The 25,391-nt window shown below is 36.3% G+C and overlaps 4 protein-coding genes and 1 pseudogene across 6 annotated transcripts in view; 2 read left to right on the forward strand and 3 right to left on the reverse strand.

The window, feature by feature from the left end:
• The window catches only part of LOC124316136 (sporulation-specific protein 15-like), a 610,960-nt gene that overhangs the window by 401,460 nt on the left and 184,109 nt on the right, over window positions 1-25,391 (reverse strand). The gene's annotated exons all lie outside the window — the stretch shown is intronic.
• LOC124316608 lies at window positions 2,142-5,631 on the reverse strand (annotated as a pseudogene).
• The window catches only part of LOC124316145, a 411,551-nt gene continuing 400,051 nt past the window's right edge, over window positions 13,892-25,391 (forward strand). For 2 of the 3 annotated variants that reach the window (XR_006911820.1, XM_046781905.1), the window contains exons 1-4: window positions 13,892-15,612; window positions 15,681-15,797; window positions 15,871-15,942; window positions 16,022-16,096. Coding sequence is in view for 2 of the 3 variants with exons in the window: in XM_046781905.1 (XP_046637861.1) it covers window positions 14,082-15,612; window positions 15,681-15,797; window positions 15,871-15,942; window positions 16,022-16,096 (1,795 nt within the window). In the remaining variant the exon portion in view is untranslated. Of the gene's footprint in view, window positions 15,613-15,680; window positions 15,798-15,870; window positions 15,943-16,021; window positions 16,097-16,162; window positions 16,226-16,300; window positions 16,367-16,423; window positions 16,529-16,588; window positions 17,315-25,391 lie in introns of those variants that run through there. The other variant, XM_046781906.1, reaches the window with a different exon arrangement.
• Window positions 20,406-21,635, forward strand: LOC124316555. The gene is made up of 6 exons (XM_046782567.1): window positions 20,406-20,425; window positions 20,489-20,556; window positions 20,625-20,935; window positions 21,003-21,195; window positions 21,264-21,375; window positions 21,433-21,635. Exons 3-6 carry the CDS (start codon window positions 20,854-20,856, stop codon window positions 21,592-21,594), a joined length of 549 nt encoding a protein of 182 aa, XP_046638523.1. The 5' UTR covers window positions 20,406-20,425; window positions 20,489-20,556; window positions 20,625-20,853; the 3' UTR covers window positions 21,595-21,635.
• LOC124316499 lies at window positions 23,589-24,676 on the reverse strand. The gene is made up of 3 exons (XM_046782488.1): window positions 24,372-24,676; window positions 24,145-24,312; window positions 23,589-24,079 (listed from the first exon to the last, which is right to left on the reverse strand). Exons 1-3 carry the CDS (start codon window positions 24,548-24,550, stop codon window positions 23,638-23,640), a joined length of 789 nt encoding a protein of 262 aa, XP_046638444.1. The 5' UTR covers window positions 24,551-24,676; the 3' UTR covers window positions 23,589-23,637.

Consider the following 25,391-nt stretch of genomic DNA (forward strand, 5'->3'; position numbering starts at 1 on the left):
TTAGATTGGTTAATGTTTAATTTATTACAATAATTCTTTAACAATTTTGTTAACAATCTAAACCTTTTTCTAGCTGATTGCAAACTGCATGGACGCGCACAAGTTAGGCCACAGCTATACATACGCGGTGAGGATGCCAATTTAGTATAGTGTGATATAAAAGTTTCATCTTTTAAATGGTTTGAACGACAGCAGTAAAAATTTGGCAAAAAAGTCCGTCTAAAGAAAAGTTTTCTATTATTCCTTGATTTCGCCATTGATTTCTTGATTGTTGATTTTGACAGCAGTAACGTGTCGAATAGCAGCCCAAAGAAGAAACAGAACGGCGCAAGACTGATGCCACAAGCAGGATTGATCCAATACGCCGAAAGAAGATCTGCCGTTCCTGTCAACCGCTGCTCGCCGCTGCTCTGTCTTGGAATCGGATGAGTTTGCAGCTAATAATTCTACTACAACTTAAAGACTTGGTCAAGACGTTCTCGCCTTGGGATCCACATTGAGCTTTGTGGAATAAATATTAAGAAGATTGAGAACAAAATGATCTTGCGGTGGCATTCTATGACGTAACTATAAAAGATACGATTTTAAATTGCGATGCGAGTCCCATCTCACAGTATTTTATCAAAATTTCTAGAGGTCAATAAAAATGTCACATTGGTCCCCAAAAAAGAAGAAAAACAAAGAAAAACAGAAGACTGGTTTTTTCCTGTTGTCCGTTTTGTTTCCATTAAAAATTTGGCATCGCCGCTTCCTGGTTGGTTCTCACAAATGTTCGTCTGCAGTGCGAAATCAAAACTTCAACTCGTGTAATTTTGTTGAGTACTTGAGTTAGGCAACAGTTAGGCTGCAAACGGTTAGGCTACCAACTCAGTTCACAGTGTTGTGTCAAAGTGCGAACCATTTCATTGTTTAAAAATAGTGAGATGGAGATTGTGGAGATTGACGTCGACGTAATCATCACCATTGATCCCTCAAGAGAGCGTGAATTACCGAACGTGGCACTGGACAAGATGAAGAAAATCTTTCACCTGAGCACCACGACGACATCAGGTACCAGGTAAGAACTTTTTGTACCTTTCGCGAATTTTAATTTGGATTAGCCAACACGACATGATTAAATTGAAATTGAAATGTTGGTCTTTCATTTTGAAGCTGCTTTTTGTTGTCATTTTCACACCGTGCGAATAGATGGCGCGTCTGTCCATTTCATGCAGGTGCGGCGGGTGAAATTCAAATTTTGTAAATTGAAACCGAAAAAGTGAAACGCAATTACCAAAGATAAACGAGATGCATAGGGAATAGAAGCGTTTCATTCTCGTGTTGATTTGATTTCATTCCGATTTCCGAGTTGCGATAGGAAAACAAATTGATAATTTTAAAAAGGGAAATTCTAATTCTTTTTGTTTGGTAAATCTGGCAATAAAAATTAGTTTTTCATTTCCCCCGCCTTTTATTTTATTTGTTTATTATCTATGTGTAATTTTTAATTTTTTTTTTTTAAATTCCAAACCGTAAATGAATTGCGGATGAATTTTCTCCCATTTCTAGTCCACCCTCTACATTGTAAATGTGGCAATCAAATTTGGTTTTTTACTTATCGTGTCCACATTGTTACAGATAGAAAATATTAAATTGGTGTGTGCATTAAAAATGTTAAGTTATATCGACTGTTCAATTTTCGTTAAGAAATCCCCATCCCTTAACGAATTGGAGTCGATTCAATTATCTTCCCCTTCCCCTATTTTATATCTGGCAATCAAAATTAGTATTTCATGTCCCCTGCCCTTATTTTTAGAGATTCAAAAACAAATTTTTGCGGATGAGTGAAAAACTGAAATTTAAAATTCTAAACCGTCAACGAATTAGAGGCGAATGAATTTTCTCCCATTCCAAGGTCTCCCGCATTTTGTAAATTTGGCAATCAAAATCGGTTTTTTTTTCTGACGTCTAGAGTTTTGCATGTACAAATTTGAAACTTTGTGTGTGTATTCATTCAGTAAATGTAATTGCATCCATTGACAAATTTTTGCAAGGAAATTCCTACCCCTTAATTGATTATAGTCGAACGAATTCCCCCCTTAAAATTCCCTTTCCACAATGTTCGTGTCGACATAAAAGAAACATGTTTGGGTTCGAAAATGTTTCGTGTCGCCGATTAAGTCGAACCTCAAAAGGACGCCCCAATTTCCTCCTCCAACATGAAACCCGTGAAATGGGTTTGGTGGTATGGTGGTGAAATGGTGATGCCGATCAAATACGAGGATGAATCAGTATGACTCATCTGCACCCAGACTTGATCGCCTTTTTTCAAGTTGAGCGTCTTCTGGAGGGTCAACGGACTTGATTGAGAAACGGGTCCTTTATTCTCTCGAACTCGACTCGACCCGATTAGATTCCCGTTCAAATAAAGAAAAACATTAAACCAACCAAAAGATGAAGATTCAAGATACGCCACTCCCGCGAAAGAGAAAAAATAAATTCCCGGTCGTGGTACCGTGAATTTCCCCGACGTCAAATTCATGGCGTTGCCCTCGTTCACTCGCGCCAAGTCGAACGGAATCGGAGTTGATGTTTTATTAAAATTAGATTCTCTCTGGACGTAGAAACGGATGGGCGCCGATTTGACGTCGACGTATCCGATCCATTTCTGTTTGTCTGTAAACAAAACAATTAGACTCAATCAATAGCAATTGAAATAATAACATGTCGTACCATTTTGATTAGCAAAAAAGTTGCAGTAAATCATTTCCATCTTCTTCCATCCTTTTACCAAAAAGAATCCGCTCAGTTTGTGTCCCATTTGCTGCAGATCCCAGCATGAGGTTGGCACTTTACCAATGTCAACTATTTCACTCGTTCGGACTTTCAAAAAGGAAATTTTTCTTTTCTCTCTTAGGAATAAAAATGTTTAATTATTTAATTTTACCATTTAGTTCGGTCGCCAAATGCGAAAGGGCCGACTTGGTGCTGTTCAATTCCGTTCTCGTTGAGGCCAAATTTGTTTTTGTAGTTTCCAAGTCAGTTGAAGTTGCTGAACAATTAAATTAAAACTAAATAAATTTCAAATCATAAACAAAATTATTTTTACCCCTAAGATCTTTTTTCAAATTTTCTTCAGCAACTTTTAATTCTTGACTTAATCGATCCAAATTCACTACACAATCTAAGAAAAAAAAAATTAATTTTAAAAAATTACTTTTCAAAAATATTGAATTAGACGTGAAATTTACTTTTGAGTTCAGTTGACAAATTTCCGGTCGTGATTTTCGTTTTCGCCAATTCTTTTTCGGTCGCTAAATTTATTGAAAAGGTTTTTGCATTCGGATATTTATTTGATTTTTTAGTTTAACAAAAAATACCATTTAATTTTGCAGATAAATCATCGACGGTTTTAATGAAATCTGCACTCGTTTTCACCGACTCCTGCTTAGCCTCTGTGTGTAACAAGCATCATAGTTACGGGCGTGGAACAATTTCAAAAATTAAAATTCAATTTCCAGTATAATAATGAAATACCATTTAACTTTATAGAGAGATCATTGACATTGGCCTTCGTTTTCTCCAAGTCGATTTTGGTTTTCCCCAACTCCTTTTTAGTCCCTGTTCAATCACAGCATTTTATAAATTTAATTTTTCGTCAATTCTTAAATAGTTAAAAATACCTTCTAATTTATTAGTGAAATCAATTCGCGTTTTAGTTAAATCGCTCTTCGCATTTCTCAGTTCGGTATTTGTTTTCACCAAGTTGTTCACAGTTGTACTTAACAGCTTAGTAGTGGCTAAAATTCAATTACAATAATTCAATTTAAATTTGTTAAATTTATTTTGAAAAATGTATTTCAAAAACCTTTGAGTTCCTCCTTTAAATTGTTCCATTCGTCAGTGACGGTCAATTCTGTGTGTTCCAAAAATTTAATCGGCGCCGACAGTTCGGCGGTCGTGTAACGGACCCGGACGTTGCGATCCTGAAACGATTGATAATCACGAAATTTGCCCAAATTGATTCGGCTGAGTTGCATCGGTTTGGGCACGAATTTTTCTCCGTCCCATTGGACGTTGTCTCTACTTTCTTGTAATAATTTTTCAACCTCATCCTTTACAATTTGGACTCGCCGGGAACTATCGGAATCGTTTGACAATTTCCCTGAAATGACTGAACTGATTCTATCCACGTCATCCCAACTGCTTAAGTCGAAATTGTGTTGGATTCTTTCTTTATTCTCTAAATTTCTGTCGTGTTCAGTAGAATTGGTCTTGGCGTGTTCACTCTTCTCGTTTTCTCGTTCGGCTTTTTCCGTGTTGTTTTTTTCCACTCCGACTTTAACGTCAATACTAACGCCCCACCCAGCGCCACTGACATCCGTGTCATCTTTGGTGGTATTCGATTTGTCATCCCTGGATTTATTGCGACTGGATTGCCATTGGTCCGTTGCTTGTGATCTTCTCTTTTCCTTTTCACTTGCATCTTTCGATTGATTTTCACGACGAATTTGTTCCTCTCCTTTTCTTTCCTCGTCTTTATTACTCGAAGAAAATTTGTCTATCAATACCGACTGTTTCTCCGCTTTTTGAAACATGTCCGCCAATTTCGTTTGAGTTTCCGTGTCCAATTTGTTGAGGAATTCGTTCAAAGTTTTCGTCGTCTTGTCCGGCCGGTAATTGTCATCATTCCAGAAAACGGAGTCCCACATTTTATCACTTTGTTTAGTTATGGTCGTTCTGGACGTGACCAGCAGATCCTTTAAAATATTTGAAATTTGAGATTCTGTATCAGGCGACCCGACCTCAGAGTCATCAAATGTGTCCATTCGAATGTTGGTGGCCGTTTCCGTTATCATTTTCTTCTCGTCGTTGGCCGTCAGAAAAATTTCTTTCTTGTCACCAAATTTTTGTAAAAGAGTCGAGACCAATTGACCGGAAGTGACGCTGTCGATGCTGATTGTCGTATGTTTGGTTTGCGACGTCTGCGATGACAAACTGTAAAGAAGTTTGAAATGGTCAAGGGGTCGGATCTCATTTCACTGGCCAGTTCGTCGCATATTTTCTGTTCAAAACACGACAGAGAAAGTCTCAGAGTTTTGCTCTTGTCATAGTTCGTCCACTCTGGATCTAGCGAATAATCCACTGTGGCTCTTTTGCTGGCGAGAATGACCTTCTCCAAGGGAATGACTCTCACTTGATTTGATTTGATTTCATGACCGACGATTTTGTTTAAATATTTCACAACTTCATTTTCAACTTTGTCGTTCCACATTTCAATGCGGAATCTCATCTCTTGTTGTTTCGTCACTCTGTTCAATCTACTAACGGCACTTTTGTGGTCCAGTAGCGCAATGGGGGAGTAGAAATATTTTTTCTCGCTTGCAGTTGTCGTTTGCTTGTGATTATTGGCGTGTTCATAAATTTCAACGAGAAAGTTGCCGTACTTCATGGAACTTAACGTGTCCGGTGAGATTTGCAGTTTCGCCCAAGAAGAAGAACCGCCGGGGTTGTCCGATTGGCAGTTGCAGCAGCAAACGGCAGCCACAAATATGACGAGGATGCACCTCATCGGTGTAATTGCCATTTCTGTTAGTTTTTTCGACACTTTGACGTTTAAACTGAACGGGGACTCGAGAATTACTGCGTATTCATACAGAACAATTTTGCAGACTCATTCGACTGGGTTTGTGTTTGGCAGCAGTGCGTGTACAAGGTTCGCGATAAAAATTTATTTATTTATTTTTCGTGGGCGCGATAAAAGTCCAGGATCGAGTGAAAGAAAATACAGAAATGTAATTTAATATTCCTGGCGAAATTCACATTTTTACTTTTGTGTTTTATTTTTAACTAAAACGAAACATATTTTTGTGTGTGGAATTCAAGCGTTTCACCTTTCATTTTTATGTGATTTCAAGCTGCGATATCATTCGCAATATCATTAGGACAGAATTAATTTGACAAACTCATTCGAATGGGTTTTTCCAAGGGTTTTTCCCGTTTCCGCCAATTTTAGTTCACTAGTTCAGCCACTAGAGTTGGAAGATAGAAAAGGAGTGTCATTTGATATTCATTTGATAATTTTGATTTCATGTTCTGATGTTATTTGTTTTGTACGTGGCTATAGACAATCTAACGTTTACTGAAGCGGCGATTACCCTGCGGACATGGTCAAACAGGGAAAAGGGAAAAAAATTGATGTAAATTATTGTCTCAAATTGATTTGGTTTTTATTTTTTCCCGCGTTTTTATGTTTTTATTTATGTTCGTATTCCAAAAACATAACTGAATACAGTAAAGGAAAGTTTAAATTTAATTGAATTTTAATTGTCGATTGACGAGTGCACATGCTCCCATCGTGATTCGCATTAACAATCGTTTAATTAACTTTTAATTACCTCAATAACAAGTAAAATTAAAACTCGTTGTACCATTTTGATTGGCATATAAGTTGCAGCAAATTATTTCATCATTTCCATCTTTTTCGATCCATTCGAATTGGGTTTTTTCGCTTGTGCGAATAAAGTCCAGCGTCGTGTAGACGAAATATCAGAAATGTCATATGATATTCCCGCCAAGGTTTTATAAACAGAACATCCCGAGTACACAAACAAGTTCTCGTTCCTTTAAAACAAAATATGCCAAAACAAATAAAATAAGCTGAGAGATTAATATAAAGAAATCTCTAACGCCACTCTTTTTCACATTGAAATAAGTTTGGTAATAACTGAAAACCAACCGCTTACGCGCACAATTCGCTGATCTATTAAGAAATGGTACACAGCATTTGCCATTCTAGACTCTACCGCTCCACAGTCGGTTATTAATAACTGGCTTTCTTTTGATTTATATTTCTGCTAAAAATCCTCATTCACACTGCCATGTTAACGCGGCATCCGGCATGTTGCCAGCAGAATCTTATCTTTTGTCGATTCGGAACCGTTGAACTACGGCACTTTCTTGCCCGAACTACATACTTTGCATTTTTGATACTCGATGGCACATACGAGACGTGTCATGTTTTGCTGTTTTGCTTTAAAATAGTTAAGCTTTTTTGATTTTACAATTAAACGATAAATTCCTAATTAAATTCAATGGTATTTTTACAATTTTCAGGCTGTCTTTTATTTACTTATTAAATAATCTTACTATTTTTCCTAATCTCTTTGAGTAGGGCTTGAAGAAGGGTGCTCAAAACTGCAAAAGGAGCAGGACACTTGCCGACAATCCGAAACACCGTCTCGTTCTGCCAACGTTTCGTGATGCAGGTAACAGTTTTCTCTCATAGCTTTATTGTGCTTTATCAATATAGTTAATTAATATATTGTGATATCTTAAGGTTCAACTGATTATATTTATAATATTGAAGCTGATGGATTGCTGCTAACCAGGCATGGACAATTACTGCCTTGAGCATATTTTACAGCCAATACACGCAGTGAATTGAAAGAGAAATAATTATGTAGATAATGATCACATCCTACTTCAATCAACAGTACCAGTCTTTTAAGGTATAAGGTGTAACCAACAAAGCATAAACCGCTTTATTTTACAACATTTTCAAAAATTTCATTTATGCGCTTCAAATTCTTTTGCCGCATCTGACTGTGAGGCTGTTAGCACGAAGTCATCGTAACTTGTCCGTCCGAGGATCAAAATTTTTAATAAATTCGCACCGATTCGTCTGAATGGACCCCCCGAAACCTGCATTTACAGCGGCTGCATCTTTGTATCTTTGTGACGTTGTTGATTTTTCTAGAATACATCTATTGACTCTGCTTTAATGAACTTTTAGCTAAAGATGAAGGAGCATTTATTAAAGTTGCTGAAATTCGCAAGCACAATATTTTCAAACCGATTTTTTTAACACTTTGGATTGGAGGAAATAAAGTTTTAGGAATCCCCCACCAGGTGTCACTGCAGTTTAATAACAACAATGGCTGCCATTCCCCACATTGATTAGTGCCTAGTAGTGCTAGGTGGTGTGTCTTTCACTTTTCGATGCAGTAATTAAGTGAACTATTTTTAAATATTTGTTTGGCGTTCGTTGCCTGTAGAGTCTCTGGAAGTCGTGCTGGTATTGCGGCCCCATTCAGTATAGTTGGTCCAGTTAAATCGTGGTTAAATCGTTGAAACAACTGAACCTGAAGAAAAGAAGAATCCAAGTCAAGTCATCTTGCGTCTTTTGACATGTTTGTAGATCAAGAAAGGTTAATTGAATGATATTTTCTCCTGCCGCACCAGTTGTAAAAATAGTGAATTAGCGAGTCATGCCGGTGCTGCCAGCATATTTGAAAATCACTCAGTTCAAGTGAGTGCTAAGTGTTTACCAGAAGAAAAGTCACCATGTATTTTCTTACATAATGTTTTCTGCCTAGTCGAATAATACTTTGCATTTGTATTTCTTCTACATCTATTTCTACACGAGTGTTTGATTATTTTAACTGCGAAAAATCTGTGTGAGAGGAGAATTGAATGATTGAGGCTGTGTAAAGTCTTCTATCTTCTTTATTCTATTAGCAGTTGTAAACAAGGTTAATAAGAGTGAGACAAATGCAAAATATCTAACCTTAATGTTTTTCATTTCAGGAGGAAATTGAATTCCAGGAGGAAACCTGAAAGTTGTGGAGCCTATCGTCACTATTTTGCCCAAAAACATTGTATTCTACTGATTGTGCCATCGAAATTATACTGGTAACAACCAACATTAGCTTTATTACAGTATTGCTGAAACATGTATTCTTTTCGTCTTTTATTAGGATTCATCATAGTTATCTTCTGTTTGTATTGGACTTACTAGAACACCAACCCCAGCGTGGACCAATCTCTCATTCCATCTTCTAGAGTACCTTATTGGATCATTGGATCAGTGGTTTCATGTGTAAGTTCACATATCATGTCACTGAAATTTCTTCATTGTAGTCTAATATGTATTTAAAGTATTGATCTGACTTTTTGTCTATCTAAAATTTAAGAGACAATTTCTAGTGTAAACTAATGTTTAATTATTCTTTTAGATCATAGACGTCAAGCACATTGATGACACAAATTATAAATAACGTGATTAATTTTTTTAATTTACAGGTTTCTTAATTGGCATTACAGACTTCATGAGAAGTCATTTCCTTTTTAAGAAAAAGGACAAGGACTTAGTCAACAAGATTCCTTGTTTTCTAACTCGTCGGGTGCCGTTGAATCTCCCCTTTACTTCCTTACACAGGCCCTCTTGATTGGAGGTATTGCTTTCTGTTGCTACATCTTGTTTGAATATTACTTTCATCCAAATAAATGTTCATTCTGATTACAGGGTAATTCCTTCGTGAACTTCATCCATTGCTGAAAACCAACGAGAGAATACTGTAATTGAAGACTGATCAATTGTTTAGTTAGATCAAATTACAAGTGCATATCTGGGCTCCCTTCTTTTCTGTGGCCCCGTTTCCCTAACTAACCACTAACCAACGCCCGCCGGTGGTCGCTCACCCGCTGTGAATCCAGGAGGAGGGGAGGGCTCTGGTCGAACGGGGACTTGGAAGGCGCATGATCCGATGAAAACTTTTGGAGGGTCATGAGTCTAACCCGGAAGCCTAGTATGACTACATCTCCCCGGAAAAACTTGCCTCGTACTTCTCTCTTCTTCTCGGTCCAGATAAATATCTCTGGGGGCCGTAGACATATCCTATAACAGCATGTGCGAGTTAAAACAATGCATCCACTACCCAATGAAACAAATAGCCATGGTTTATTTTTTGTGGAAATCTCCGTCAGTCAAGTTACAAAGACGATGCAGATTTCCGCAAAACTAAACCATCGCTTTTTGTCTCATTGCCGCAGCGGTGGTGGCGGGTTGCGTTTAAACTCGTGCAGTAGTAAACCGTTTTGAACCGGACGCTCTGTTTATTGAATTATATGTTTTAGAAAAATAAAAATATTCGTACTAAATAATTTTTGTTTTGTTTATTACACAGGGTTTAGGGTGTAAGTTAGAAGGTTGGTAGGTACATGTTAGTGAGGTTTGAAGATTAGAAGGTATAAGTTTGTGGAAGTGTTTAATTAGCTTAGGTATATGTTTGTTGGGTTATAGATTAATTGTTTTTTATCCAAACTTTAAATATCCTCCTCCACCTTCAACATCCTCCACTTTCCTTTCCCAACCCCGAAACATGTTTATTATTTGATTGACATAGCACATCCCCATATTTCTGTTTTTGTTCTTCCTTAACATACAAACAGTAGACTGCAGATACAATGACAATTGAACAACATAATGATTCAACTTCCATAACACGACACCAGCACCAAGGAAGAGCCAGTTTCACTTGATGCAAAAATGATTTATCACCAGCATAGGCTGCAACAACGAGCCACATCGGACAGCAACTACGGGAACAATACAGGATAAACCTATAACACAAATAAATGAATTATTCTTAAAATTAATGGAAGTGCTGTCTGAAAAGACAAATTAATGTCGTTTCATGTTGTTTTCAAGAGTTAACCAAAAAATCTGAAAACATTACCCGATAGCTATTGTAGGAACAAAATGCGATCTCGCAAAGCAATCTCGTTTTCTTGTCTGGCTTCACCACTGGTACTTCAGCATTCCAGTCAAGAACCTAAATAGAATAAAAGAAACTTGTTACTGGTAGCCATAATGAACAACACAAATTAAAGATACTTGATTTCACTATTAATGAGAATTACATCCATATACACTTGAAGGGAAATGTGCTTCACATCCTTCATTGGAACTAGTTTACCCATCTTTAAAATGTTTGCCACGACCACCGTGATTAACGCTACTGAAAAATACTGAACTCTAAAAATCGGGATTTAAAAACGCGAAGAGCGTCTCTTTGTCCACCGAAAAACGCAAAGCAAAATCAAATCAGACAAAGGTAAAGTCGTCGAAAATTTCTCTACTACTTTTCAGTCTTGTCAGCATAGCAATGTGATAACACACGTTCTCTTGTTGTGTTCCTGGTACTTAACAAATATAAACGAGGAAGCGAAAATCGGATTAAAATGTTGGTCTCTCATGATATGACTTTCACGAACTGCAACACACTTACACAAGCTAAAATAGTTTTACGAGGTTTGTTTGAAGTCCAATCTACTGACCAAAAAATGAACTAATCCGGACAATGACCAACATCATTACGAGTTGCTTTCCATCTTCATAATCATAAAACAATCTAACTGGAAAACACAACTTTCTCAAGACAGCTTTCGCTGATGCAACGGGTGATTCCTGAAACTTTGGCTTCTTTAATTGACGATGACCGCCTCACTTTCAGAAACTGCATGCAACAGGAGCTTGTCAAACTGACAAAAGCAATTGCAGTACTGAGATCAGCAATAGGCACGTTTGTGCAGTATTTCCTTCTTAATCAACTCAGATCGTTTACTTAAGACACCTTGACTGATGACGTTACCTTAGCTCGTCGAGCGGCCACAGGCTGTTGACCGGCATTCCAATATTGAAGGACAACGACGCGTCAGGAGATTAAATAATCCGAGCAATCTGCGTGATAAGTTCCTCCGTTCAATCAATTGTGGGGTGCTTGTAGAACATATTCTGGAGTAACAGTACTCAATTCACTTGTCAGTGTCAGCAGTTGTAGTTCTGCAATGAACAATTGAACATGCAGCTCTAACACCAACCAGCAATGGAGGTCTGAAACCTACAAAACAATTAGAAATGTCATTCAACAAAAAAAAACAAATAGTAGACAAGACTTTACACGTGAAAAATGCAGTTAACTTTCCAATAAAATAATGGCTTCTACAGCCAACATTTCCACATAAATACTGTGAATTTAATTAAGATAAATCTAAAATCATTCAATGATAGCAGACAAAGGAAAATCTTTTATGTTAAAAACTCCTCCTTTTAAAAAACTTGATTTTAAAAAGAAACTTTCCTCCAGCAATGAATTTACCACAATTAACCCATGCGACTTACTAAGTAAAACTAATATTTACAAACAAATTACCTTTTATAAGGATTCTTTCTGGCCAGGTACAGGTAGTAAGTGATGAATGCATCACACCACAGCATCGGCCTCAGGCAAGATTTTGGATCGCCGTTTTAGCTGTAAATGAACCACAAGTGTTGAATAAATCTTCTTTGTTTTTACAAAACTTATCCTGGTTACCTTTCTTAAGATCCATAAAGGAAATGCTGATTATCTTTTACTATTTTTCGGGTTTGACGTGAATAACGAACAGCACCCTGACGTAGCTAACGTCCAAGTCCAAGTCCGACGTTGGTGGAATAGAAACAGATGACAACAGGGCAGTACATATTTTCTCCAATAGGGCACCATTTAAGAACGTAATTTTTAAATAATTTCGTTAGTTACAAGTTACAACCTCGTAATACCATAACTCAGAGAATTAAGAATAATAAAATCAATTGAATGATAACAAGAGAATAACAATAAAAGCCAACAGTTAAACTTACACACGGTAACAGCGATCCACATTTCTAGGTTATCTAGAAGATGGAATCAGCGTCATGGGGATGAATTATTAATGGCGTTGATAGTTTGTGGCAACCAAGGGATTAACTAAGAAATCATACCAAAAACATTAAAGATTATCCACGTTGAGTATGTTGTATGTCATCGCCAATAGTCGATCCACGTTGATGTAGAGGTGCCGACGAAGTCCCAATGAATGCTCTCAGTCATAACCTAAATGGATAGATCAAGAATAAAAACTTATCAGCACATTTCTGATTAAATGAAGTTAAACTTACTACTTACACACGGTAACAGTGATGAGGTTTTTCAGGCCATCCAGAAGATTAAATAAGCCAACATGATGATCAACTAGGGACAAGTTTTCTTTCTCTATAAAAGAAATGATTATTAATTGATTATTGAACATAAAAATTCTGAAAAACAGATTTTAAGGCTGGTATTCTTGACAGGGTGACAATGTGATAGTTGTCCATGCCAGGGTTAGTGATCCATCAACTTCAATAGTAAACTTAAAAATCTATTTTAGCTCGATAGATCTATAGTCGACTAAGTTGACCAAATGAAACAAATCTTTTGCTACGGTTACATGACTCAGCTTCTATTCAAAAAACCGGAACGTACCGTACAGAATTGACGAGACCTTTTCGTAACGCCTGCTGAGAGGTTGTGCTTGTCATGTATGACGTCATATGACAGTTTTGACAGCAACAAAACGCCATCTAGTGATGGAATCGCTTAGCATTTAGTTCTATCCGTCGTGCAACTCGGAAGTAGTCACGGCTTTTTAAAAAATATATTTCGAGCAACAAAAAAAGCCGATAGTTCTTACAACAAGGTTTCGAAATAACTAAAGCGTACATTCTATAAGAAACATGCTGGATGACAAGTAAACATCTATCTGTTTACATTCTGAGAATTTACTATAACAGAATCAAATAGAATTAAAAAGAAAACTGCCATTAAATTGGCACGTTTCTAACCGACTGCGGAAGATAATAAGAGTTGTGGGCCGTTTCTTAATTAAGCCGGCAAATTGTTCGACAATACCAAACTGTTATTTTTAAAAAATGCAGCGTATCGGTTGGTGGGTGTCAGTTCAAAGAACGCCTTTTATCAAACTGATTTCAATTTAAAATGTGTGGCCTTCGAGATTTCTTTAATCTTTCAGCTTATTTTATATTTTATATGTGTTTGGTGTTTCATGTTAAAAAAAAGTATCGATAACTTGTTTGTATACGCAGTATGTTCGGTTTAGACAATCTCGGCGGGAGTACCAAATGACACTTTGGTTTTTACTTGACGCTGGACTTTATTCGCGCAAACGGAAAAACCCAGGCTGGAAAAACCCAATTCGAACGAGAGTCTGCCTTAAAATTTCTTGATAAAATTATGAATTTCTATTCAGTTTCGAACCTATACGCAAACGGTCGTGTCAATAAAATCGTAAAATTCTAGCGAATATCGTACCAAGTGTATCAGCACATATATTTTATCATCTGATGAGGTAAATGAGACCTGTTTCATTTGTATGTGAACTTTATTTCTAAAATTATATTTGAAAATTATTGCAAATTTAAAAACAAATTCACCTAAAGATTGAAGTTTTAACTGAAAATGGTCATGATCCCAATAAAATGCTTTGTCACCATCTTTCTGGCTGTGATCTTTTGCTGTGATTCCCAACAGTCAGACAACCCCGGCGGTTCTTCTTTTTGGGTGAAACTACAACAAATTTCACCAGACACTTTAAGTTCTATGGAGTATGGCAATTTTCTCATTGAAATTTATGAACACGTCAATAATCACAAGCCAACGATAACTGCCAGTGAGAAAAAATATTTCTACTCCCCCATTGCGCTATTGGACCACTCAAGTGCCGTTAGTACTTACAACAAGTTTACGAAACAGCCAGAGATGAGCTTCCGCATTGAAATGTGGAACGACAAAGTCCAAAATGAAGTTGTCAAACATTTAAATGAAATCGTCGGCCATGAAATAAAATCCAATAAAGTGAGAGTCATTCCCTTGGAGAAGGTCATTCTTACTAGTAACAAACCCGCAACAGATTATTCGCTATCGCCAGTATGGACGAATTACGACAAGAGTAAAACCCTTTGGTTTTCTCTGTCGTGTTTTGACCAGAAAGTCTGCGACGGACTGGCCAATGAAATGCGATCCAATCCCAAACATTTAAACCATTTCCAACTCCTGTACAGTTTGTCATCGCAGACGTCGCAAACTAAACAGACGACCATCCGCATCGACAGCGTCACTTCCGGTCAATTGATCACTTCTCTTTTACAGAAATTTGGAGACAAAAAAGAAATTTTTTTGACGGCCAGCGACGAGAAGAAAATGTTGACGGAAACGGCCACCAACATTCGAATGGACACATTTGACGACTCCGAGGTCGGGTCGCCTGATACGGAATCGCAAATTTTAAATATTTTAAAGGATTTGCTGGTCACGTCCAGGATGACCATCAAAGAACAAAGGGATAAAATGTGGGACTCTGTTTTCTGGAATGACGACAATTACCGGCCGGACAAGACGACGAAAACTTTAAATGAAATCCTCAACAAATTGGACACGGAAACTCAAACGAAATTGGCGGACATGTTTCAAAAAGCGGAGAAACAGTCGGAAATATTAGGAAAATTAACTTCGAATAGTAAAGAGACAAGACGAGAAGATCAACATCGCAATATTAATTTTAATGAGAAATGGAAACTTGCAAAAAACTACTCGGATGAAGAAAATAAAAATTTAGAGAATAAAGAAAAAATCCAACACAATTACGACTTAAGCAGTTGGGATGACGTGGACAGAATCAGTTCAATCATTTCAGAGAAAATGGCAAACGAATCTGATGGTTCCAGCCAAGTTGAAATTACGAAAGAAGATGTTAAAATTTTATTACAAGAAAGTAGAGACAACGTACAATGGGACGGAGAAAAATTCGTGCCCAAACCGATGCAACTGAGCAAAATCAATTTGGGCCAATTTCGCGACTCTCAATCGTTTCAGGATCGTAACATCCGGGTTCGTTACACGACCGCCGAACTGTCGGCGCCGATAAAAATTATGGAACACGCAGAATTGACCGTCACTGACGAATGGAACAATTTAAAGGAGGAACTCAAAGGTTTTTTAAATAAATTTTTCAAAATAAATTTATTAAATTTTAATCGAATTATTTTAATTGAATTTCAGCCACTACTGAACTCTTAACTACAACTGTGAACAACTTGGTGAAAACGAACACCGAACTGAATATGGTGAAGAGTGATGTAACAAACACGCGAATAGATTCGACTAATAAATTAGAAGGTATTTTAAATTATTTAAGAATTGACGAAAAATTAATTTTATAAATGTTGTGATTGAGCAGGGACTAAACAAGAGTTGGAGAAAACCAAAAACGACTTGGAGGAAACGAAGGCCAATGTCAATAATCTATCGATAAAGTTAAATGGTATTTTATTATTTAACTGGAAATTGAATTTAAATTTAAAAAAATTTCTTACAAAATTTACGCTTTTTATTACGAGCAGAGACCAAACAGGAGTTGGTGAAAACGAGAGCAGATTTTCTCATAACCGTCGATGATTTATCTGCAAAATTAAACGGTATTTATTCTTATATTGGAAAATTAGATTAACATTCGAATGCAAAAATTTTTTAAATAAATTTAGCGACTGAAACAGAATTGGCAGAAACGAAAATCACGGCCGGGAATTTGTCAGCTGAACTCAAAAGTAAATTTCACGTCTAATTCAATATTTTTGAAAAATAATCTGTTTTAATTTAATTTTGCGTTCTTTATTGTTTAGTGAATTCGGATCGATTGAGTCAAGAATTAAAAGTTGCTGAAGAAAATTTGAAAAAAGATCTTGGAGGTAAAAATAATTTTGTTTATGATTTGAAATTTATTTAGTTTTAATTTAATTGTTCAGCAACTTTAATTGACGTGGAAACTGCAAAAACAAATTTGGTCTCAACGAGAACGGAATTGAACAGCACCAAGTCCGCCGTTGCGGATTTGACAACCAAATTAAATGGTAAATTGTAAATAAAAATTTTAATTTACATTAAATAAATTAAAGAATTTGATTAAACAGCCAGAACGAATAAAATAGTTGACACTCGAACGAGTGAATTTGACAGTGAAGTGAAAGTTGACATTGGCCGAATGCCGACCTCATGTGCGGATCTGGAGCGGACGGGACATAAATTGAGCGGATTCTTTTCTGTCAAAGGATCGAAGAAGATGGAAATGATTTACTGCAACTTTTTTTCCAATCAAAATGGTACGACGTGTGCTATTTTTGCTTGTTATTGTTTGTCTAATTCTTTTGTTTACAGACAAACAGAAATGGATCGGATACGCCGACGTCAAATCGACGCCCGTCCATTTCTACGTCCAGAGAAATTCTTCATTTAACGCAACATTCACTCCGATTCTGTTCGATTTGGCGGTAGTGAACGAGGGAAACGCCATGGATTTGACATCGGGGATATTCACGGCACCGCGACCGGGAATTTATTTTTTCTCTTTCGCGGGAGTTGCGCGTCTTGAATCTTCATCTTTTGCTTGGTTTTCTTCTCATCTTTATTTGAACGGGAATCTAATCGGGTCGAGTCGAGTTCAAGAGAGAAACGGCCCCGTTGATCAAAACAATCCGTTTACCCTCCAGTCGACGCTGAACTTGAAAAAAGGCGATCGAGTCTGGGTAACAATTGATTATACTGGTTCATCAACGTATTTGGCTGACAGCAATTACCACTACACCCATTTCACGGGTTTCATGTTGGAGGAGGAAATTTTCGACTCCCTTTGAAGTTCAACTTCATCGTGAACACGAATCATTTTCGAATATTTTTGTTTCATGTCGACACGAAATTTTGGGGACGGAGGGAATTTTACGGGGGGGGGGGGGGAGAAAATATGTTCGACTCTAATTCATTTAGGAATAGGAATTTCATTGCCAAAATTGAACTGTAGATGTAATTATACTTACTGCATTCACAAAACGAATTTCAAGTTTGTACCTGCAAAACTCGAAACGCGACCAGCAAAAAACCAATTTTCATTGCCAGATTTACAAAAAACGGAAGGCCTTGAAATGGGAGAAAAATTCATTCGCGTTTAATTCACTTACGGATCGGAATTTTCCAAAAATTCTTTTACAGATGAATTAATATATCAGTTTTGCACTCGTCCAGGAAAAATTCGCTTTTGTATCTCTAAAAATAAGGGCAGGGGACGTGAAAAACTTGATTTAATTGCCAGATATAAAAATTGATTTTATTTGAAATTTTAAAATTTTGTTTGAAATCGACACAAAAATGATGCGTCTACACATCTCGCTTAACTTTAAAGACGTTTTTCTCTATTTTAATTGAATTTGATTAAACTTTGATTATTTCCTTCTCAAGAATGGAGGTTGGGAAGTGAGATTCGAAGATGGGAGGAAATTCGATTGTCTCTAATTCGTGAAGGAATGAGAATTTATTTACGAAAATTTGCCAATGTATGCAACTAGACTAAATAAATACACACACCGAATTTGAAATTTTTATCTGCAAAAATTTAGACGTTACAAACAAAAAACTAATTTTGATTGCCAGATTTACAAAAGGCGCGTAGCCGCGTACGGTTCAACATTTTCAAATTATTTTTTAACGATGAATTCACATTTCAATTGTGCACTCGTTCAGAAAAATTCGCGTGTCTAACTCTGATAATAAGACCAAGGGAAGTGAAAAGCTCTTGAATAAATTTTGAAATAAACAAAAAATAAAAAAAATAAAAAAATAAATTTTGAAATAAAATTAATTGATATAAAAATGTATTTAAATTTTTATTTTAAAAAAATTACTTGGAGTCAATACGAATGCGTCTACACGTCTCGTTTATCTTTATTACGTGTTTTCACTTAATCTGATTTCAATTATTTATTCAATTATTTTCTTATGGACGCAGAATTTCACAAAGGAAAAAGGGAAAAAATTCATTTGACTCCATTTCATTAAAGAGTGAGAATTTCTTTACTAAATTTAAACAGTAGATGCAAATAAGCATTTTCAATACACACACCAAGTTTCAAGTTTCTATCTTCAAAAATGTGTACACGACCAGCAAAAAAAAAACAATTTTAATTGCCAGATTTACAAAAGGCAAGTGACACTAGAAATGGTAGAAAATTCATTTGCTTCTAATTCATTTACGGTTTGGAATTTTTCGAAAACAACTTTAAAATTACAGAAGAAAAATTTATCAGACACGCCGACGTCAAATCGACGCCCGTCCATTTCTACGTCCAGAGAAAAAAGGGAAATGCCATGGACTTGACGTCAGGCAGATTCACGGCACCGCGACCGGGAATTTATTTATTTCCTTCTTGCGGTCGCAGGATGGGATCGGAGAAAAAAATAAGGAAAGGGAAGAAAATTCATTCGACTCCATTTCATTAATGAGTGAGAATTTCTTTACGGAAATTGAACTGTAGATGCAAATAACCATTTGCAATGCACAAACAAATTTCAAAGTTTGTATGTGCAAAACTCTAGACGTCACAAACAAAAAACCAATTTTGATTGCCAAATTTACAAAATGCGGGTGGACAAGATGGGAGAAAAATCATTCTCTTCTAAAAAAAATTCTCATCTAAATAGTAAAATCTCTTCTACGGTTTGTAATTTTTTCAAAATCTTATCACAGTTCCATTCTCATTATAGTCGTGCAGCGCTGAACACAAATTCACGCGTCTGTTTCAAAAATCAAGGGCAGGGGACTTGATTTGATTAACCCCCCCCCCCCTTAAAAAAATGCAATTTGATTGCCGATATCAGATTGAACAAACGCATATTATATTCCAACTACATATTTAAAAAAATGACAGATTAATAATAAAATTAAAATAGTTAAATTCATTAATAATAACAAATTAATAAATCTAAAAAAACGTTTGGAGGAAATTGTAGCGTCTCTTTGAGGTTTTGTGTAGAACAAAATGCTCAAACGTGAATGAGCAAAAGACACGAATAAAGACAGAAGAAAGAACAACTTTGAAATAAAATGGAATCTTCTTGTTTTCAATTTTCTAATTTTCATCTGTCTGTTTTGTCTGTCTCAAAACAAAAATTACAATTTGTCCTACTGCGAATTGGCGGTCGATCGAAAATTCTCAATTCAAACTAAAAATCACGATAAATACAGAAAAGTTCTTACCTGTTGCCATCGCTGCCTCCACTTTAATGACGTTCGTTGGATATTTAATGGGCAATGGCCCAGCTGTTGAATCTTCTTCATCTTGCCAAGTGCACCAGGATCGGACATTCTTCAGGTATTTTGAGGGCTCAAGGGTAATGATAACTTGTTCCTCTGATTACGTCGACATGTAGACAAAAATCTCAGTCACAATCAGACAGGTGGTATAAAACACATGAGTATGGAACGCCGTTTGTAGCAGCGAAAACAGACACCCCTTTTTTCTTTCGCACCCCTCTTTGTCTCGTTGTCTGCTTTAGTCGTCTGCCAACCGTTGCCAGGTAATCCTTCCGCAGCGTTTATTTTTTTGAATTCAAGTTATTAAATCCACTTTATAATTAGATATTTATTACTTCTATTTAATTTTAATATTTTTTCGCATTTATTAGTATCTCCCTTTTACTTAATTTTCATATATTTGTGAACAAAACAACACCAGCCCACACAGCTGACTGCTCAGGGCTCACAACAGTCGGAAGCCATTCACCGAGCCATTCACGTGCTCATTGTAATTATCAGAAGGAGCATGCAGTTTTAACTGTGTTTTACCTGTAGTCCAGGAGTGATTATTCTTAAAGAAATTTCATTAAAATATAAGATAAATTGTGATTTCAACATCGAGGAAGAACCGCGTTCTTTTTGGAAAGCATTAAGGCTTTTTGTGCTCCTGTCAACTATTGGGCAAGTAATTTTACCAAAAAATTGATTTCTTTCATTCTTGTAATCCTAATGTTTTCATTGTTAACAGCTTGTCACTTTTCAAGACACCAGTTATCATCAGTGTTATACTTTTTATTTGTGACAACTACTGGCCTGGTAATTTCAGTTAATGTGGTTTCGATTCCTTCATGTAGTCTAATTTAAATGTCTTCTTTGGGTATCAGCTTGCTTTTTAGTGATGGAACTGAAATTGAACGTTATGATCGTCGCAGAAATTTGGATAGTCGCAATTCTCACAACTCAAAAAAGAAAGATCATCGAAGCCGCTCTCCTATCGACAAGAGAAGATTATCCAATGTATCCAGTTCCTCATATTCTGACAACGGGTCCCCATCTTACCACAACCGATCTCGTTCTTCTTCGCCTGATTTTCCTGGGCCAAAATACAGTCAGATGGTTAATCGATCCCTAAAGGACCTTGTGAAAGAATCAAAGAAAGCTGTAAACTCAAGTTACGGTTCATACAACCAAGACGGTATACATTTAAAATTGATACGATTATCTCAATACGCATTAAACATGAGTTGTTTCCTTTTCTATAGGAAAACTTTCAATTGGGAAATCGACTGTCAAGTGTCAACAGGTGGAATTCTATTGTTTAAGAAAGTTGGAGTTTCCCATTCGAATCCCGGAAGACCAGGAAGAAATAAAATTATCGAACGCTGGTTTGGGTTCAAAAGTTATTGAAGTTCCCCTGAACCAATCAGGCAAAGAAATGAAAAATCTGATTCACTCGTAAGCAATAATTTATTCTTGTTAAACATATTTTTCTGTGACCATAAATATTTTTTTCTTGTGCATAGAAACTTTCCGTCTTTAAAGGGAGACTTCATCATTGCATGTAGATTGAAAAGAGGAGATAAAGTTCTAGAACCTGTCTTTAAAGAAGTACCGACAATGGCTCAGCTCTTACAGGTATATGTAACAATTTCAATGTCAAATTCATTTTCGTTATCTTACATTTTTTTTTAGAAAGCTCCGACAAAAACTAGCACAATGTATGTCGTCCCTTACGAGGAAATTGATATCGCTGATCGGGAGGAACGAGTCCGATGTTCAATATGCAATAATTACATTAAGGTTTCAAAGCGATTTGAACACCACTTGAAGTGCTCTGAGAAAAATAATGCTTAACTTCCATGAATGTGATGCTATTAATTCAGTGCCAGTTTACACCAGGCAGAATTTTATGTAATTCAATTATCACATTGCCACTATTCAATTGCAAGTTCTTCATTGCTGCAATTACCAGGATGTGTGTTTTTAACTTTAACCATTTTGTTTGAATGTTTTTATGTAATCCAGTTATTGCGGAAGATTCGGCTCGTGTTTGTTTAACAATACAACGAACTGAACCACATTTTGCTTTTTTTAACTATTACAAAAATGCATCAATGAAGTCTACAGTGGCCGTAATAATATTTAAAGATATTCCGGAGAAGTTATAGTGATTTCATACAAGTAAACATTTTAAAAGTAGATTCGATAAATGCCATTTCTTCTAAATTGAAAGTATATATCTGAAAGCTTAATATTTTGGTGTTCGGACTTTCGAAATGTGATCCAAGATATAACGAGGAACAGCTACCAGATTGATGAAAGCAGCGCTGATTGTGTGTCTTATCATTTTCCACTCCTTATGGATTGAAAAGAGTCCTGAATAGCACGTTGTTTTCAAACAACTCTACTAAGGACCATCTGCTTTCTTACCTACTTAAGTTTTTTCTTTTGTGAATTTGAAACGTAGTGTTGCTTTTATGGTTATTATTTCGCCGTTATGCCCTATATCATCTGTATTTTATTTTCTTCCGCGATCCCTACAGACGAAGAAAAAGAACAAGTAGCGAGAGAGGTGTTCACGCCAATGCCACGTGAAAAACCCCATGCTGTTCTTGCTCTTAAAAACCATTAGAGGAAAAAAATACGTTCAGTAGTTAGTCGTTCACTCTTTATGATAATAAACGTAGGAGGACTCCACACAGAAAAACTGTTCCATTATAGCAATGTCCCCATCACTGTTTTTGGAATGAATGATTGAAAGAAGCAAGATGTTATTCATCCCAGGCAGTATCAAAATCCCGCATGCTGGGATATTCCGACGCGGTCAGAAAAATACCATTGAATATTTCTGAAAAAAACAATCATATTTCGATTAAATGTAACGGGAAAATGAAAAAAAAAAACTTCCGCATGGAAGAATCTCTTGTTTAATCGTATAGGTATAAAAATTTGTTTGTTTTCTGACCCAGTGAGCGTTTAGAAGATGGTGGGGAGACGCGGGATAAAGATGATGAGAAACGACATGCATGGAAAAGAGAAGTAGGCTACAAACGAATAAAAGTCAACGCACGGATGGTTGGGGGGAGCGGGTGGTGGGAAAAGTGCTCCATCTTGATACATTAACAGGAGTGTATAAATTCAAGATCGCTAAAGAAAACTAATAAAGACTCACATGTGTGTACTCGCCCTTCGGCAGAAAATTACAAAAATATTATGATGAGAACGTTGAACCACCAAAAGAGATGATCACTAATAATCTATTTGTTGATATTTTCTGAGAATGCGGATTGAGGAAATAAATAAGTAGCGTAAATTTCTTTGCATCCCATATTTAACACCGGCGTATCACCCGGTGTTTTGTTTTGGTGTAAAATAACTTTCGACAACTAATGACGGGAAATATCGTAACTCATGGAACAACATTTAAAGTTAATTCTATGGTTTCCAAGGAATCTTAATTAAACCGCCGCTCTTTGTATTAATTTTTTGGCTTAGAAAAACAGCCCATTCACTTCACATCAACCCTTTTAGCCATTTGAAGAATATGTAACATCAAAAATTTTTCTAGTACTGTTCTGGAGAGTCCGTAACGATCCTATTGTATTGTCAAGAGTCACAGAATCTTAAGCGCAGCAGCTTTCCACGAAGTCTTTAAATAGCAGGTCACACCGGAACACAACCTACCAGTTTTATCTACATGCTAATGTTCACTAGCTACCCAATTTGGTTATTCTCTATTATCATATTTATTATTACAGCACACTTTACTTGAACAGAAAGTAAAGAAAATATAAAGGTTTTCTTAAAAGTGTAAATAAGGTCAAAGGTGTTGAAATACGAACACTGAATTTTTCATCGATTTCCCGTATATTATGAGAACAGTACCATACATAACGTCTAAACGTTACTCATTGCGTTCAGTACATAGCGGAAGGAAAGGTACGTTTCTACGGAATTTTCAAATGTAATTTTAGTGATTGGGAAATGGTTTCTCAATTCCGCCAAGGTATCTTCAGATGGACAGACAATATCAGGCACTTTGACACCACGAACTCCTCTGATGCAATGATTTTGTATGGTATTTACAAGTTGCATGTCGACATCAAATTGCTGCAATTCTGTATAGCTTTTCCCGTCTACCAAGGATCGTCTTTTCAATTCTTCTATTCCTAAAGTGAATAGTTGAATGGGAGATAAACCCTCGGTGCGGAGTTTGTGGGAGTCCCACATAGCACAGAATTCATCTAAAGATTTTTCAATCAGGGATCGGAAAACGAAATGTAGTGAAAATATGTCCATGTTGTTCGAAACGTCCAGGATTCCTTCACCTTCCATAAGACTGAAATTAAGTGAGCATTAAAAACCACATTCTTTTCCTTCACACAACATATTTAGAAAACTTACTAGAACAATTCTCTGAAAGGGGATAGGGCAACACGTAACACTTCCCTCCATATTCGTTCAATTCTGGTGTTGTGAACTGACCGACCGCTGATGAAACTGGCCCGATTACCACCCCTTGTAAGGAACATCAAATGAGCAACACCAACATTCTCCTTTCCTTTGTCAGTTCTAGAAGAAAGAAGTATTTAGAACAAAATTGAGTTGGAATCACGGGAGGAAATTGATACCTTACTCGTGATGGCAGACCAAGTTCTTTGACACCGGTTAGAAAATGCTTCAAGACCGTTTTAGCTTTATTATTGGTGTCTAACTTCATACAAAATATTTTTCGAGAAAACCCGTCAACTGCTCCAACAACAACAAACCTCCATCTAATGAGTTTATGATGAGTGTCCAAATGTACCATAGACAACGGAGCTCGCACTTGATAACGTCTTCTCTTGATTGTATTCTTGGCTCTTGGCTGGGATCCAAAGATTTCATGAACACATTTTCTTATACGCCATCGTTGGACAAAGACACCTACATTTGTTTTGAGGTTGTGTCTCAGATATACATCTCCTCCTGCAAAGGAAAATCAAACAATTTAAATGAAGCCACGGAAATTAAATTTAAATATAAAATTACCCATATTTGGTTTATCAGCCAAGACATTTGCTATGACTTGCATGAGGTCACAATCATCAATATTAGAAAATTTCTTTCAAGAAATTTTGAATTGCTTTAGTTTTCTGAGTATTGTCCAGTGGGACAAACCAAACCATTTTGCCATTTGTTTTACTGAAAAATCCCAGTCAACAAGTTGTAAGAGTTTTTCCTGAGATATTGGAATATTCATTGGTTCCATCACTAAAAAGCAAGCTGATACCCAAAGAAGACATTTAAATTAGACTACATGAAGGAATCGAAACCACATTAACTGAAATTACCAGGCCAGTAGTTGTCACAAATAAAAAGTATAACACTGATGATAACTGGTGTCTTGAAAAGTGACAAGCTGTTAACAATGAAAACATTAGGATTACAAGAATGAAAGAAATCAATTTTTTGGTAAAATTACTTGCCCAATAGTTGACAGGAACACAAAAAGCCTTAATGCTTTCCAAAAAGAACGCGGTTCTTCCTCGATGTTGAAATCACAATTTATCTTATATTTTAATGAAATTTCTTTAAGAATAATCACTCCTGGACTACAGGTAAAACACAGTTAAAACTGCATGCTCCTTCTGATAATTACAATGAGCACG

This window comes from Daphnia pulicaria, chromosome 12 (assembly GCF_021234035.1).
Source record: "Daphnia pulicaria isolate SC F1-1A chromosome 12, SC_F0-13Bv2, whole genome shotgun sequence".
In the NCBI taxonomy this organism is placed as follows: domain Eukaryota; kingdom Metazoa; phylum Arthropoda; class Branchiopoda; order Diplostraca; family Daphniidae; genus Daphnia; species Daphnia pulicaria.